This window comes from Neovison vison, chromosome 7 (assembly GCF_020171115.1).
Source record: "Neovison vison isolate M4711 chromosome 7, ASM_NN_V1, whole genome shotgun sequence".
NCBI classification, from domain to species: domain Eukaryota; kingdom Metazoa; phylum Chordata; class Mammalia; order Carnivora; family Mustelidae; genus Neogale; species Neogale vison.
The window spans coordinates 197065409-197082640 of record NC_058097.1 but is presented as its reverse complement, the minus strand read 5'-3'; the positions used below and the strand labels follow the sequence as shown (position 1 = coordinate 197082640).

The 17232-nt window shown below is 52.1% G+C and overlaps 2 protein-coding genes across 2 annotated transcripts in view; one reads left to right on the top strand and one right to left on the bottom strand.

Annotated features, from left to right (window-relative positions):
- The window catches only part of VPS37C (VPS37C subunit of ESCRT-I), a 78314-nt gene that overhangs the window by 18048 nt on the left and 43034 nt on the right, over positions 1-17232 (top strand). The window lies entirely within an intron of this gene.
- Positions 8155-15517, bottom strand: LOC122912976 (pepsin F-like). Its single transcript, XM_044259404.1, has 9 exons — positions 15465-15517; positions 13845-14007; positions 13072-13189; positions 12866-12984; positions 11297-11496; positions 10009-10125; positions 8944-9088; positions 8754-8852; positions 8155-8307 (listed from the first exon to the last, which is right to left on the bottom strand). The coding sequence occupies exons 1-9, from the start codon at positions 15515-15517 to the stop codon at positions 8155-8157; spliced, it is 1167 nt and encodes a 388-aa protein (XP_044115339.1).

The window sequence follows — 17232 nt, the reverse complement described above, 5'->3', positions numbered from 1 at the left end:
AAAGAAAGAAAGAAAGTGTATTTCTAAATGGTTTGGTTTGGTTTCCAGACCTAGGAGGGCTGGCAAATGGCGCGTGGGAGATAGGACACTCATCCCGGCGCTGTTCACCTCCCGTGGGGCAGGTGGAACAAAGCCCCTCCCACCCAGCCAGTCCCTGGGACCAAGAGGCAGATCAGGGCCAGTGACAGTAAGGCATAGACACTTATGAGCGTGATAATGGCTGACAGGTATAAAAGCAAGTGTGTGACGGGAATTAAGTCTCATCTCAGCAACCCTGTGAGTAAGGGCTCCCTGCTCTGCATGTCTTACTGGTAGGATGCTGAGAGGTCCAGTGACAGGTTCAAGGTTACAGAAGTTCACAGCTGGCAGGGGGGCAGAGCTGAGGTTCAAACCCGGGCTGTCTGGAGTCTGAGCCCAGCCTTGTAAGCATTTACTGCCGCTTTCCTGGGAAGACACACACCCAGGCAGACCCCCAATTTCAGAACTCCCACAGTTCATCTCTGGGGCCCAGTCAGGGGGAGAAGTTCTACTCAAGCAAATGGAGTTGTTGACTATGGGTAAGGAGCATGGAGGTAATGAGCTCTGCCCCAGGGGAGGTATGTAAGCAGAAGCTGGGATGCCACTGGTCGTTGGTGCAGAATCGACATCCCGTGTAGACAAGTGAATGAAAGTACGGATGAGTGGTGAGTGGGCCGAGGGCAGCAGGAGCCCGCTGGCTTTCAGGGGCCGGAGCATGGGGACCCTGACAGCCCTAAGTCTGTGGGCACTGGGCACGGTGGTCCAGGCTCTTGAGCACAGTCAGGAGGCAGAAAGGAGACAGTGCTTCCGGTGGGGGTAGGGACGTGCTCACGCAGAATCCGTGGAAGGCAGAAGCCCGGTCCGGAGCCTCCAGCCCAGCTTTGGGTAAAATGCAAGAGAAGGGCTTGGGGGAGACAGGCGTTCGGAAGCAGGCAGAACAAGGGTTAACTGGCAGCAGACAAGGCCGGGTTTGGAGCCTGGGGGTGGGGTGGCAGAGGATGGAGATGTTAACCAGGGTATGGAAAATTCTTGGGAACTGGAGCATAACCAAGGAGCTGGCCTGAAGTCCCGCAGCAGGGACAGAGGGATTCTCAGAAAGCCCCTCTGCCCCTCACCGTCTCTCCCACTCCACCTCAGGGTGCCTCCTGGGAGCTGGAGCTGCCTGGTGGCCTGAGGGGAACTCCTGCTGGGAACAGAGGTCAAGGTTGCTGATAATGAGTCTCGCCCCACAGCGCACCAGCTGTTTTATCCTCCGAACGCCACGTGGCTCCCTGGTGAGCACCCCTCCGGACCCGATCCTCCGTGTCTGTTCTGATCCAATCTGATCTGATCCAGGCCCTGTTCTTTCTGGTGGTGACCTGGGTCTCGGCTTCTGACCTGGGACTTTATCATGTTTGGTTACAGTGGAAGGAGCTGGGGAAGTGGCCGGAGGGTATTTAAAACCCTTGACCTGGGCCTCCGGCTCCTGATGAGAAAAGCTGTTCTTGAAGCAGCCGGAGCATCCAGCCGGGTGACCTGTGGCAGGAGCGCGCGGGCCTTCCTGCCTTGGCCTAGCGGTGGGCGGTGAGGCCGTGAATGCCTGAGCAACCTCTGCCATTTTTCTAGACCCTCTTCCTGCTTTGCATGACCCACCTTGGACTGGTTCCTGAGCCCCCAGATACCCCATGAGTCCTTGGCCTGGTCCATCTCCTCATTCATTCCACGTGCTGGGCAATAGGCCTGGGGGAGACAAAGTAGCCATGAGTTTTGCCTCCATTGGGTTCACATCTGAGTGGGAGGCATAAGACCCAGACTTAAATCACTAAAATAATGCGCAGAAAATGATCGTAATACTTAAGTAGAGCAGGATACCGAAAAGAGACAAGGTGCTATAGGCCATTTAGAAAAAAGAGCTCACTTTCAGGGAGCATCTCGGAGGTCGTCATGGAGGAGGAGGCATTTGAACTGTCTTAAGGAGAGTAGCCTAAGATTCCCAGGGGGAATCAACTTTTTACAGGCAGTTGAAACTGGCACAGAGTAGACATTGGGCGAATGGCTAGGCATCTCGACAGACCCTCTGGAGGGATCTTGTGATCACTAGGACAGGTAGAGGAGGCTTCGGGGTCTGCCTGGAGGCTCGAAAATCCCCCCTGCTGGTATGCCTGCCACACTGGTCACCCTTCTCAGCCGGAAGCTGTTCTCTCTGTCCCAGGGCTGGCTCAGGTAAGGCACCATCCCTTCCCCTGCAGCCCTGGGGCTGTCTCGCCCCTGGCGCCAAGCATGAAACCATTTGCACATTTCAAAACTTTTTATTTTGAAAATATCTCAGATGTCCAGAAAAACTGCCAGGCTAGTGCTGCAAGTTCCCATATATACTTCACCCAGGATCCCCCTGTTATTGACGTTTTTCCATTTTTGCTCTGTCTATACACATGTGCGCGCACACACACACACACACACACACGGAGCATAATTTTGGTTGAATAATTTGAGTCAGTTGCAGACATCATGGCCCTTCACTCCTAAATTTTTAGTGTATATCTCCAAAGAACAAAGACATTGGCTTACATAACCACAACGCAATGATCGTATTGAGGAAATTTAACATTGACACGAGCCTAACACAACCTGACACACAGTGTGTATTCAAATTCACTGGCTGTCCTAAGATTGTCCCATTTCAGTGATTTTTTTTTTTTTCCTCTTGACCCAGGCTTCAATCCAAGACCGTGCCATATTTTTGGTTGCCTGGTGTCTTCACGTCCCTTCAGTCTGGAACAGCTCCTTGGCCTGCCTTTTGTTGTTCTTGACACGGACAGTTTTGAAGAGCACGGGCTGGTTTTGCAGAATGTACCTGGATTTGGGTTTGTTTGAGGTAGTCTTACTTTTAGATCCAGGTTCTGTTTTGTTTTTGTTCTTGGTTTTTTTTTCCAGAAATGTCACGGGGGCACCGGGGGTTCATCTGTCTCATGCTGGGTGCTGCTGACTTTGGTGACGTGGTTAAGGGTGGCACCTGCTGTCCAGATCGTCCATTGTGGTTCTGGTGCTGGGATTACTAAGGTGTTCTGTGGGGAGGTGCTCTGTGACTGTGCAAACAGGCTGTTCCCCGTGAGACCTTCACCCAAGTCGAAGCAACCCTTCAGGTTGGTGCGTGAACTGATCATTAAAGTGATGGCTGCAGCATGAACTGATCATTAAAGTGATGGCTGCAGAATGAAAATTTTCCTTGACATTGTTTGATAGGCAGCCTATGGTGGCGACGAGCTGTCCCTCACCCTATGCATTCATGGATCTCTTTGTATTTATTGATCAGTATGGACCCAGAGATTCTTGTTTTATTCGGTGAGTTAAATCCGGTATTAGTTTTCTTACTTTTCATGCTTGATTGTTTTGGGCTTGGCCCCTGGAGCCCCTTTCAGCCGACTCCTGTATTTTTTTTGACACAACCCAGCAGCTTTTGTGTTTATCTGTGTAGTGGGCTGAATGATTTCCCCCTCCCCCAGTGTTTTCACATGTTTGAAGTCCTCATCCTCAGAATCGTTGAATGTGACTGTATTTGGAGTCAGAGTACTTAAAGAAGCGATTTAGATGAAATCAGGACTGGGGCACGTCGGTGGGTCAGTTGGTTAAACCTCTGCCCTCGGCTCAGGTCATGATCTCAGGATCTTGGGATTGAGCCCCGCCTTGGGCTCTCTATTGGCAGGGAGCCTGCTTCCCCCCTCTCTCTGCCTGCCTCTCTGCCTACTTGTGATCTCTCTGTCAAGTAAATAAATAAAATCTTTTAAAAAAAGGTGAAATCAGGACATATGGGTGGCCCTCATCTGATCTGACCGGTGTCCTTATAAGAAGAGGCGATTAGGGGCCCCTGCGTGGCTCAGTCCGTGTAGCGTCCGACTCTTGATTTCAGCTCAGATCATGATCGCATGGGTCGTGAGATCAAGCCCATTGTGGAGTACTGCATTCAGAGGGGAATCTGTGTGGGATCCTCTCTTTCTCTCCCTCTGCCCCTCACCCGGCTCATGCTCTCTATATCTCTCAAATAAATAAATAAATCTTAAAAAATAAAAAAGAGGAGATTAAGACACAGCACACACAGGGGAAGACACCAGAAGAAGGTGGCCACCTACAAGCCAAGCATAGAGGCTTGGGAAGAAACAACACTGCTACCACCTTAACCTCAGACTTCCAGCCTCTAAGATTGTGAGAAAATTAATTTCTGTTGTGTGAGTCCTCCCCACCCTCAGTCCACGCTATTCGTCATGGCAGCCCGAGCCAACTGGTAACAGTTGGCAACGTGCACACTTCCTGGTTCTGCAGAGTTGTACTCCGCGTGAATCAATGATGTGGTTTTCTTTTTTTTTTTTAAAAAACATTTTATTTATTTAGTTGACACAGAGAGAGATCACAAGTAGGTAGGGAGGCAGGCAGAGTGAGTTGGGGGGGGAAGCAGACTCCCTGCTGAGCAGCAAGCCTGATGCGGGACTCGATTCCAGGACCCTGAGATCACGACCTGAGCAGAAGGCAGCTGCCTAACCCACTGAGCCATCCAGGCACCTGACGATGTGGTCTTCTTTCACATTTTTAACATTTATCCCAGAATATATATGGAGCATCTCGCATGTCCCGGGCCCTAACTTAGGCACCGGGGATCTATCAAGGAACAAGATAGACCCAAATGCCTCCCTCACAAAATTCCACTCCAGGGAAGATGACAGAGAAATAAATACATTATATTGTGTGTCACATGGTGATATTGGAGGGAAGTGAGGACAAGGAAGGGGACAGGGAGTGTCAGCCAGAGTTGACACTGTAGAGACAGGTGCCAGTGAAGCCCCCCCACCCTGCCCCGCCAGGAGGTGGAGTACACACCTGAAGACGGTAAGGGAGGGAGGGACCCACGATTCCGGCTGCATGTTTCTTTCTTTCTTTTTTCTTTTTTAGGATTTTATTTTTTTATTTGACGCAGAAAGAGAGAGAGAGAGACAGCGAGAGAGGGAACACAAGCAGGGGGAGTGGGAGAGGGAGAAGCAGGCTTCCCTGCTGAGCTGGGAGCCGGACGCCGGACTTCATATCAGGACCCCGGGATCATGACCTGAGGTGAAGGCAGACGCTTAACGACTGAGCCACCCAGGCATCCTGTGGGTACATGTTTCTTTATACGTCAGTTTCCAACTTTTATTAGTATAGCTTCCCTGGGAAAATATGCATAGCTAATACATAATTTTTAGTAATATATAAATAAAAATAAAAATACATTTATATATGTAAAATCTGGAATATAGTCTAAGTATGAACAGGGATTAGCAGTTCTAAAGGAGAGAGAGTGGATGTGATAATGGTTTCATGTTGCCAAAAAGCCACTCAAGTAAGTAGAGGGAACCAAGGGGACAGGCAGGTCCTACAGTGACCCAGAAGCGTGCGTGTGTAATATCCACTTTGGCCACTAGGTGTCAGCACGTCACAGTCTGTTCCCGGATGGATTTTCCAAGGGACTGGATTTATTTGTTCCAACAAACCCATCGTCTTTTCTCTGTCGGAAGCCTTTCTCTTTCATACAATAACGCTTAGCTACCACCACCCCCCTTTTATTTTAAGGACAAATCATCTCTAAAAAGATGGTACCAATTTACATTCTTACAAGAAGTGTTCGAGGGCAATCTTTGTCCTTTTTCTCTCCACCCTCTCTCACCAAAGGCTCTGTAAGTCCCTTGGGGGGCGGATGCAGCTGGTGAAGGATCAAAGTGGAGGCTGCCCGGGGGAGTCGGGGGAGGAGGGGATTTTCACTTTGAAGATCAGAATTTATGCCCATGTTGGTGGCACAGGCTACACATACAGAGCACCGACGAACGTTCGGTTCATTAAAAGGCACCAGCTCCAGCTTTGAGCTTGGACTCGTCCAGCGGAGCAAAGCCCCGCCTTTTATGGTTGAAGTAATGGTAGTAAGGCACGTTGATGCCACACGTGTCCCGCTGTGGATGCAGCAGCATGGGCTAGTGGGAGCACTACCTGATTCATCTATTCATTTATTCAACGTGTCTTTCCTGAGGCCTCGTATGTGTCTGTCCCTGGAGCTGGAGCCAGGAGCTCGGACATCCTCCTCATCTGTACAATTTTCAGGGTGACATTTCCTGCCTCGCAGGGGCTCGCGGGGTGACAGTGAGCACAGGCAATTAACTGGACCTATTATTCTTGCTCTTATGGGTGGCTTCTGACCAAGAGAGAAGTGGCCAGTGATTCCATGAAGACCCACTTGGAAAATGAGGTTACAAACTGTACACCACGGAGTCTTCATTAAATTTTAGATTTTTATTGTTTGAAAACATGACCGATTCTGGGCTTACCCTCCATCAGCTCTGCATCTAGTCCTCTTTTGGCTTCCCTGCACGTGATCATATCCCTCTGCCCTTCCGAAGAGGCTGAGCTGTAACTGTGGACACTCCTACGGGTGGTCACTGCAGGGCTTGGGGCTGTTTCTGGCTCCCGCGGCAAGACTGAGGTCAATGCCAACCCCCACAACCCTTATTCTGGCTGGGCAAGAGAAAGCCCATCAGTCCTCCAGCCTCCTACTACCACCTCTATTGTTCCCCCACTGGCCCTCATGGGTGGGCATTCTCATTTGTCTCTATCTTGGCCTTCTATCCAGGGGTCCCCCACAGGGCCTGGCACATAGTAGGTGCTCAGTAAATGTGTGGCAAAGGAAAGGATGCAGGAGGAAGAAACATCATTGTCACTGATGTCTGTCCCACTGGAATAATGGCAGCACGAAGGGCTGGGACAGGGTCTTGTTTTCTACCTTTGATGCCTTCCTCAGTCTGGGCCTCCCTCCCTCCCTCTGCCTTATGACTCCTGCTGTCCCCATCCTGCACCTCCACCTGAGGTCTCCAGGTGGTAGGAAGTGATGCCTTCACTCCGAACTTCCCAGACCATGGCAGTTCACACCAAATGGTGTGATGGCCGTGTGCCTGGAGGAGGCTCAGGCTGGCATGCTCTGGGAGGCTGAAGGCTCTGTGCACCCCCGGTCCCCTTTGACATGGAGTCATGTCTCCCCAGGACAGTCTCAGAGGGAAGGGAAGGGCCCTGTTGGGCTTCCGAGGGGGTGGGGAGGGCTCAGGCGTCCACGTGGGTCCAGGACTTGGGAAGCAGGACTGGAAAGGACACCGTGGGTGTGGGTGGCAGCGAGTTGGTGGCAGGAGTCCTTTGCCTGCCTTGCATGGGGGGCCAGAGTGGAACCATCCGAGTTTGAAGGGCGTCACTCAGAGACCCTCTGCAGTGCAAGGCCACGGCCAGCCGGCCTTTTGCGGTCAGCAGAATAGAATCTATTTTTACGATCCTTTACCATGCCTCTGAACGTGGAGGTGGTGGCTGCTGGGGACGTAGTCACGAACTTGCCCATCCGTCTACAACACGCGTCTGCCCCTTCTTTTAGGGACTATCCCTTCTCAGCACATGCGGCCAGGTGGTTGGGTCAGAAGCTGTCAATCACGCCCACAGCCCCCTGAGGCCACATGACCAAGAAGAGCCAATCAGAGTACCCCAGGTCCGGCTCACAAGGGTTGGTCGAGGGCAGGACACATGACCCGAGATGGACCAATCAGAGCCTTCCCTGTTACTAAGCTGCCCTCCAGGGTTTCTTCCTTTGGCTTTGCATCCCTTAAGGCTAGAAAGCCCCGAGGCGGGCAGGAGCGAGGTCCTTCCGAGCTCGTAGAAGACTGAGGAAAGAAACTCGCCGGGCGAAGAGGATCAAAGATGACAGAAGGGAAAGAGGAAGGGAAAGAAAGAATGAGCAGATGGTTTTGATTTCCTGGGTCACTGAGCCCTGTGGACCTGCTCTGGCTCCTGCATCCTGGGTCCCCAGGAGCCTTCCGGTAGCTCCGCCAGCTGGCGCTGGGCTCCCCTCCCGGGTGGTCCCCGCTAGATTTTGGAGTCCTGCCCGATTCCGATGCAACCCCCACCCCGATCCAAAGAGAGGCGCTCGTTCACGTCAGCACTATGGAAAATGAGGTCTTTTATTCTCTTCTGAGAGCGGGCTTTGCAGAGCCCCAGACGGAGCTCCGGCTGGCCCCGGGGCAGGAATGCCCCGAGTGAGTGCGTGTGTGTGTGCACACACGCGCGCGTGTGCGAGGCCGGCGTGGCTGCGTCCTGAAGCAGCGCCCGCATTTACACTGCCGGAGCCAAGCCAATCGTGTTGTTGGCGCGATCGAAGACGGTAAAATACAGCCTCAGGAAGACATCACCCAGAATCCAGGAGTCCGAGAGCAAGACGCCGCCTGTGCCTTCATCAAAGTTGCTGTAGCAGGTGCCCTGGTGGTCCTGGAGGAGACGGAAAGTCACCAGTCAGCCCGAGCCCTCACCTGCTGGCCCCCTTCAGCGCCAGCCCTTCTCCGCACCATCGCCCTCCTTTCCCGGGAGCCACGTGGCTGTCTCAGCAGCTGCAGAAGTGGGGGGCGGGGCAGCCAGGAACCAGAACTGCCTGCGGCTCCCCTCACTCTCTGCCGTGTCTTTCCCGTGACTCAGGCTGGGCTCTTCCCTCTGCGGAGAATGCCATTCCTTCTCTCCTCCCCCTGACCTGCTCCCTAAGACTGTGCTCAGCCCCTCTCTAAGCAGCCTTCCGAGCCTCAAGGGGGCCCTTTGTGGCCACCCAGCTGCATCCGCAATGGTGTGGCTCGGCCTCCAGGGGGGCGTCTTCCCCCCTGCTACTGTGCCACATTCCTGCAAGTCCCAGATTTGAGGACCAGACACCAGGGTTGGGTCCTTACCTCCCGGATGTAGGCACTGGCTGGCACTGGGTATTCGACGCCGTTGATGGTGAAGACGATGTCAGGCAGAGTGTTGATGGTGTCACAGTTAATCATGTACTGTCAGAGAAAGAGGGAGAGAGAAGTTTGGCCCAGCAGAACCTTCCATGTCTGGAGAGCCCCAGAGTGTCCCTGTGGCATGACCCGTCACCTCGCCACTGTCGGACTGCTTGGCATCAATGATCTTCTGGATGTTGAAGACCATGTCATGTGGGCCGATCAGCAACGAGGTTCCGGTGTCAAGAATGGCCTCACAGCCACCATCACAAGCAATAACCTTCCCGTTCATGGAGATGCTGAGAGACAGGGGGATAAAGCAAGTAGCAGGATCACACTGGGGGCTCCCGTCACTACTGCACTCTCCCTGGCTATCTCCAGAACAGTCCTTCTGCACATGCTTGCCAGCTGTTTCCCTTTGCTCTGATCATATTAACCTTTGACTTCCTTCAGTTCTTGAATGTCCCAAGCTCTCTTGTGCCTCAGGGCCTTTGCATATGCTGGTACCCCTTTCTAGAACCATCCCCACTCCCTTTGTCTGGCTAATTTCTCCTCTTCTTCCAGGTTCCAGCTTCACTGTCACTTTTTTAGGGAAGCCTTTCCCCCAGACTCAGTCTCCTCTCTCGGTCACCTTGGCATACTTTTACTCATTTCTGGCATGGATCAAAATGGTAATTCACTGTTTGTCTGACTTGTTTCATGTACATCTGCCCTGCTAGATGGCAAGCTCTGCAGGAGCAGTTTCTGTCCTTAGCACCTCTCTCAAGTGTCCAGCACACAGCAGGTGCTCGACATATTTTTGTTGAATGAATGAATGAACCAGTAAGTGAGGGAGGGATGAGAGACCCTCTCTGGTGTCTGGCTTGTTATGGGGCCCACGCAGTGAAGATGGAGGTTCCCTGAGCAGGTGCTCAGAATGACAGGAAGGGGGGCCACCGGCTGCTCTCCACCAGCTCCCAGCACGGATGCCGGGGGCAGGACTCCGGCAATGGAAGCTTCCAAAGGGCATTTTAAGCTTTTGTCTGCTGGTATCTGGAACTTGTCAGTAGGCGCGGGGCTATCAGAACCTGTGGGCGATGTATGTGTGTGTGTGTGTGTGTGTGTGTGTGTGTGCGCTTCTGTGTGCATGTGTGCGGGCATGACCTGTGTGTGTGTGTGTGTGCTTCTGTGTGCATGTGTGCAGGCATGACCTGGGGCTGCTCTCAGAGGGCAGGCTTACCTGTCCATGGTTAACTGCCAGTAGAGGGGTCTGGAGACGGGCACCCAGTTGAGGTCCCCACTGTAGTAGGAGTGGTCCACACCGCCGAACATCACCACGCTGCCCTCTTCCTCCTTTCTGAGGGGGGAAGTGGGAAAGGGCTCATTGTGAGGGGAAAATAACTGGGGGATGGTAGCTTTTTTCAAGCTTAGCAACACACCAGGCACCGTCCAAGGGTGCGCTTCTCATGGCTCACTTGTCCACATGTCACAAAGCCCCATAGAGTAGGCTCTCCTCTGCTGTCCATTCTATAGACAGGAAGGTTGCGGCACGGCGGGGCCGAGGTCTGGCTAGTGGAGGGTGAAGCTGAGTCCGAACCTGGGCTGGCTCTGACCACCCCATCTGCCGGTCCCCTTTGGCGATCAGAGCACTTGGCTATGTGGTCAGGGGCCATGTCAGTGGAGGCCTGGCCTGTCTTCTTTCAGCAAAGCTGAGTGTCTAGGCTCACACAGGGTGCGGGCTGCACAGCCCCGCCTCTCTGCTGTCCCTTCTTTGAAATTTCTAATACTTGTAAAACAAGGGGCCTCCTATATTCATTTTGCACTGTTCCTGCAAATTATGTAGCAGCTCTTGGGAGCATGCTAAGATGTTAGTGTGGGGGTGGGTGCAGAATCTCAGGGGAACCTTGCCCATGTCTCCCTGCCAGGCTCCATTTCCACTCCCTCCTCCCCAGTGCTCCAGCCCCACTGGCTCCCTCGCTGGGCCTTAGGTGCTCCTTCTGACCATGGCACAGGTTTTCCCCTCTGCCTGGGACTGCTCCGTAGCCTGGCTATCTCCCATTCCAGAGGCCTCAGCCCAGAGAGGCCTTTGCTACAGCCCGTTGATAGCCCCCTTCCTGGGCAATCTTGTGCAAATCTCCCCTCTGAGCCTCGTTTCCCCCATTGGTCAAATGAGGGACTTAGACTGCAGGGATCAGCAGAGTTTACTTGTGAAGGGCCAGGTCACCATGATTTTAGGCTTTGCTGCCAGAGGATAGCTCTTGTGACTGTTTCATGCTGCCGTTGTGGACGAGATGGAAACAGCCACAGACCAGATGGAAATGAATGAGCGCGGTTACCTCTCAATAAAACTTTATTTACAAAAACAGGGGGCGGGCCAGAGTGGCCCCCCCCTCCCCGCCATAGTTTGCTCCCCGCTAGATGAGGCTATCTCTCCAGAAACTTCAAGATCAAGGAGTTTCCAATTTTTCATGTGACTGGAAGCATCTTACGGCTGATTTGGACAAAGAACTCATCCAACCCAGACTTACTTGCTCAAGTAGAAGGCGAAGAGCTCCTCAGAAATGAGACCTTGTTTCCACAGGTTGTCGAAGACGGGGGTGATCCCTTCGAGGCCAAGGCTGGGGTAGCCCAGGCCCAGGATGCCGTCAAAGACTGCATATTCCATGAAACTGCCGGGTTCCTTCAGGCTCAGGCCAAATGCCTGGGATTCATCAACGAGGCCCCCGATCTGTGGGAGAAGGTGGTGTCACCAGGGAAAGGTTTGGAAAGCGGGGCTGGGCTAGGAGATGCCACTAACAGCAGGGAGAAGAACGGAGTCCCTCGGGGACCTCAGCTGGCTATGACAAGCCAGAACAGAGACACAGGTTCTGTGTGCTGGGTCCCCGAGGATTTTAACCCACACCTGCTCCTCCTGCTGACATCATCTCTGTCTTACAGGTGGGGAAACAGACTCAGAGTGGGACCAAATTGTTTCTGCTTGAGGACACAAGGAACAGAGAGGAGGATAGTCTCCTTTTGGGCTTGACTATGGTCTGATGACAGAAGTGGAGTGAATCCATTGCAATTCATGTGGATTCTTCATCTGCCCAAGGGGAGAAGCCTGTTGTACCACGTGCCGGCACAACTCTTATGAAAATTCGGCCTGGGAAATATGCTGGGGTGTGTGTGTGTGTGTGTGTGTGTGTGTGTGTGTGTTCAGGCACTTTAGGGGAGGCAGCTTATAGCTTTTGTTAGAGTCTCAGAGGCCCCCAAGGGTCAGGATTCATTTTTTAAGCCCCCCACTTTCTGTGGTCCCTGCTTCTTTGCCTGAGTGCCTGGAGTCCCCATCTATACCCAGAGACCCCACATCAGCTCTTCTTGTTCCCCCAAACATCCCCCATCTGTGTGAGTCCTGCTTCACACCCCCGCTCTGCCACTTAGCAGGTGCATGACCTTGGGACCCTGTCCCTCGGTTTGCCCATCCATCCACATGATGGCAGTGACAGTGCCTGCCTCGTCGGTTTGGTGCAGGATCAAACAAGTTCTGGCAATGAAAGCACCCAGCACTGTGCCTGCCACAGTCTGAGAATATGAAAGTGGGCCGTTGGGGCGTATGGGTGTCTCAGTTAGTTGGGTGTCTGCCTTCAGCTCGGGTCATGATCCCAGGGTCCTGGGTTGGAGCCCCACCTTGGGCTCCCTGCTCAGCAAGGAGCCCTTCTTCTCCCTCTCCCTCTGCCTCCTGCTCTCCCTGCTTGTGCTCTTTCTCTCTGTGTCAAATAAGTAATAAAATCTTAAAAAAAAAAAAAAGTGGGCAATTTTCCTGCACCTCTCCATGTTTCCAGGAAAATCAACCTTGAGCTAACCATGGGGAAAGGAGCTGCAAATCCACGTCCCCCAAGCCGCGCCTGTATGATGACCCACTCTCTGGGTTAGCTATTCTAGGATTCCATGTGTCGGGGGAGGCACTATCTCCCTAGGGACCCAGCGCCCCAGGGCAGGCAGCCAGCTGCTGGGGGACTTTGGGAAAGACAGGTGCTCCCACCTGCCCCTACATTCAGTCCTATTAGCCCTCATTGCTCCCCAGGCCAGCCTTCCTCAGCCTCTGGTTTCCACGTTACCTGAACAGTGTCATAAGCAAGAAATCCTGACACCCTCCCAGAGCCGTACTGGAGGTATATGGTCTGTCCCAAGACCCGTAAGGTGGAGGACAGCAGAGGGTTGAAGACATTGTGATTACCTGCAGACACAGGAGGTGAACATCTGTCAGCTTGCCAAGGACAGAGGATGGGGTGGGGGGGGGCGAGACAGGGGAGCAGGCACTCACTACAGGCAGGGCTGGTGCAGTAGATGGAGGGCACCCACAAGTCCGTCGAGCCCGTGTCAAAGATGACCCTGAACTCCTGTGGGGGCGTTCCAATGCTGATGGTGCCGACGTAGGCCAGCTGCAGGGGCCGGGAAGGGATGGTTAAGGCAGGTTGCCCCAGTTCCCCCCTACCCCCAGGTGCCTGCCTCCATCAGGGGTCCCGTGTCTCCTGAAATCAGCTTTCAACCACTCTACCTTATAGCCTCTACTCAGGCCAGTGCTTCCATTTGAAAAGCTCTTCGGTGTCCCCTGCAGCTCTCTAAATCCTTTCCACCCACTTGGCCTAGGTTGAGTGCTTCCTCCTCTAGGCAGCCCTCCTGGGTCACCCCAGGCCACTTCTTTTAAACTCAAAACATAACATCAGTACCATGCAGATGGCCCTTTTCCTTGACCTTCGCTTATGTTCTGCTAGTCTCTCCGGCTGGGCTATGCATTCTTGGAGAAGAGATGGGAAGTTTTGTTAACAATAATGATAACTGCAGGCGCTCAATAACTTTTTTGCCGGAGTCTTTCTTGGGGCTGGACCTGGTCACCATAGACCAGGAGTTGAGGGTTGAGGTGCCTTCTCCTCTGGGGATGCCGTCCCTGTTTTCCAGCGTCTCTCCCTGCAGGACCCCAGCCTTAGCATTTCTGCTCCCACCTCCAGATGACCTCCAGCCCTTGGCCAGAGCCCTAGGGGGCTCTCTGGAGAGCCATCCCTGCCCTTGTCCCTGCCCCCGCCCTGCCACACTTACATCCAGATAGTTCCTCATGGGTTCGTAATATACCCCCGGGTCCAGATCTGCAGAGTCCACAAACTTGTAGGCCATGTTGTAAGGATGCTTCTCAAGGTAATCGCGAAGCTTGTCTTTCTCCCTGAGGTTTTCTCGCATGGACTTGATCCTTGTCAGAGGGATTCTTGAAGCCGGCATCAGGGAAAGAGAAACAAATGAGAGGTGGCAATCTCTCATTTACAATGTAACTGCTACTTCTCATGCTATAATCCTACCACATATTTTCCAAACATTTTTAGGATGTCATCTATTGGGGCAGGCCACCCAACACAATGGAAAGACTATGGCAATAAACTTAGGTTTGGGGGCACCTGGGTGGCTCAGTGGGTTAAGCCGCTGCCTTCGGCTCAGGTCATGATCTCAGGGTCCTGGGATCGAGTCCCGCATCGGGCTGTCTGCTCAGCGGGGAGCCTGCTTCCTCCTCTCTCTCTCTCTCTGCCTGCCTCTCTGCCTATTTGTGATCTCTCTCTGTCAAATAAATAAATAAAATCTTTTAAAAAAAAAACTTAGGTTGGAATACAGGTTTCCGTTGCATAATCTTGCATAAGTCATGTGGCCTTTCTTTCTTTCTTTTTTTTTTTTTAAAGATTTTATTTATTTATTTGACAGAGAGAAATCACAAGTAGGCAGAGAGGCAGGCAGAGAGAGAGAGAGGGAAGCAGGCTCCCTGCTGAGCAGAGAGCCCGATGCGGGACTCGATCCCAGGACTCTGAGATCATGACCTGAGCCGAAGGCAGCGGCTTAACCCACTGAGCCACCCAGGCGCCCCCCATGTGGCCTTTCTGTGCCTCAGTTTCCCCACCTGCAAAAAGGTGGAATGGTAATAACCCCCTCACATAGAATGTTTGGGGTGTTAAGCAAAATGGTGGCTATCATGCACCTGGCTCTTGACGATGGCAGTCGTCAGTATTGCCACTGTCGACTTACTGTATCTTTCTCAAAGAAGCCCTGGGAGGGAAGTAGAATGGAAATCATCATCCTCTTTTTATAGAGAGTCGGTGACTTGGCTATAGTTACGCTGCTTGTTAGAGGCAAAACTGGGCCTACCAGTAGTCCTGTTGATCTTTTTTCAGGGCTCAAAAAGAAGAGAGAGTTTATGAAGGAAGTGAGGCAATGGGGAATAAATTAGAGAAATTAAGAGGGTAGAGTAACTAGGACTCAAACTAGAAAAAATAAGAGTTTTTCATGCAGAGAGACATCCAAAGAGACATATACATATGAAAATGGAGTGAGAGCAAAGAGAAGACCTAGAAACAAATGAAGGAGAAATCCTGTTCCTAGACAGGGCCATGCCTACAGTTGCACAGGTTGTACACTGAACAATTCCAAGGGGTGCCATTTCTCACAGCTCATAATATATGACTGGCACTCCTGGAGTTGTACAACACTTCAGGCCTGCCTCAAGACATCCGGACCTCACAGTGCACGTTGTAAGCTACTGATCAATAAATGGAAACTTGAACTTTAAGACAGTCTGGGAATGATCATATTCTCTCCTCTACCCATGGATGGGCAGAAGAATAGGAAGGCAAGAAAGAGCCCAGAAAGAGAGCTGGTGCCGACTGCAGTCCCTGTACTTACGTGACTAAGCATTCTGAGAGGGCCACCAGCCCGAGGATCCCAAACCACCTCATGCTTTCTTCTCGGGTTCTGAGCATGCAATGGCCAGCATGAGTGGCTTGTTATATGTGCTGTGATCTGCCTTAGTCGTGCCCCTGAGGGTTGCTAAATGAACCTGATAAGACATATGACCCTCTCTGATAAGATCTCTATCCCCATCAGTGTTTGTGAGGAGGGGATGTAGAAAATTCACAGAATACAGAGATTTCTATTGTGATCTCTTCCTTGGGGCTTGGCTGGGGAAAAAAAAAAAAAAATCCTGAACCATAAATTCTAACAGAGTGGGGGAGACTCTTCCTATCTTGGAGATAAAGGTGCTGCTAATAACATGCTAAAAATAAGTGCCAGGTGCTATGCTTGACTTTCCTGATCTAGTGTGGTCTCCCTAGGGCCCGTGAGGTGTGCACTGATATCCTCGTTTAGAGAGGAGATTGCTAGGAGGAAGGTGGGGGCGGGTCAAATGTCACCATGAAGACGCTGAGCATAGGTGACTTTAGGTGGTGGGATAGTACAGAACAGGGGCACCCAGGATGCCACTCTGCACATCACCATTGCACAATTTTAATGCTAGAAGCAAAGGAATGCATGCATCCAGGAGACCTGTTATTCATACAGCAAACACTTACTGGGGCCCCACTGTGTGCAGGGGCCTTGGCTAGAGGCTAGAAAGTCAAAGGGAAATAAGACACAAGTGGTCCCTGGGGTGCATGGCTGGCTCAGTTGGAGGAGCAGGCAACGCTTGATCTCGGGAGGTTTAAGTTTGATCCCCACATTGGGTGTAGAGATTACCAAAGACAAAAACAAAAACAAAAAACCTCACAAAACACTAGTAGTCCTTGCTTTCAGGAAGCTTGCAATCGAGGACACAAACTCACGATCCAGGAGGCGAGGGAGATGAATGGAAGGGCTGGATGGGCATCATGGGCACCGGGTAGCACGTGCCCCACGACAAGGAGGTAGTCTCTCCCCTGTTCCCTCCAGCAGTTGCCACGCCTGGCTGGCGATGCCAGGCTGGCCATGTTTTCAAGAGATGTCAGGAGTCTGGATGTTGATGTGAAATCCTTATCTTCAAATGTAAGCGACTACTTCCCTAAAAAATCCCAAAAACCAAAAAATGAAAACAGACCTGCAAACATAGCATGAGCCAACTCAAACAGCTGTGGGCTACAATCACCATGTAGACTCTACAGGTTTTTATTTCCAGCCTAGAGGCGTGCATAGAGTGCAGACTGAGGGGGTGGTCAGTTCATGCTGGTGGGATGAATGAGAAACTGAATGTATTCCAGCCATGCGAGTTTTCCTTGCATTTGTAAAGCAAGACCACCAAGGTCAGATCAACCAACAGACTTACCAGTAACCTCCATTTGCTGAGCACCTGACATCGTTCCCCATGGGATCCATACCTCGAACCGTTTTGTCTGCCAAACCAAGTGCACAAAGGAATAGCTGATTTTTAAGTTGGTCAATCAAAGAAGGTTAAAAAAAAAAGAGTATCCAGAACTTCTGCTTGGTCTGAGATGAACAGGGCTACATATAAAACTGGTATCATTTCAGCCAAAGTAAGGAGAATGGCACTTTATGGCTCCTTCCAAGACCACTGGGGACACTGGGGTTCCTCTATGAGATCTGTCCAGGCCTGACTGTTGAGTAGGAGGCTGGCCTTGTCCCAGGCCTGGGGGGCAGATGGAATTGGGGAGGCACTCCATCTCACCCCTCTGTCCTCCACATT

Bases quoted from the DNA above. Each gene is read 5' to 3' on its own strand.
- LOC122912976 (XM_044259404.1), bottom strand. From the start codon at position 15,517: ATGAGGTGGTTTGGGATCCTCGGGCTGGTGGCCCTCTCAGAATGCTTA. The intron at 12,985-13,071 runs GTGAGTGCCTGC...CTGTGTCTGCAG, and splicing joins CTGCACCAGCCCTGCCTGTA to GTAATCACAATGTCTTCAAC. The intron at 8,853-8,943 runs GTGACGGGTCAT...TTTCTCTGACAG, and splicing joins AGCAGTCCGACAGTGGCGAG to TACATGATTAACTGTGACAC.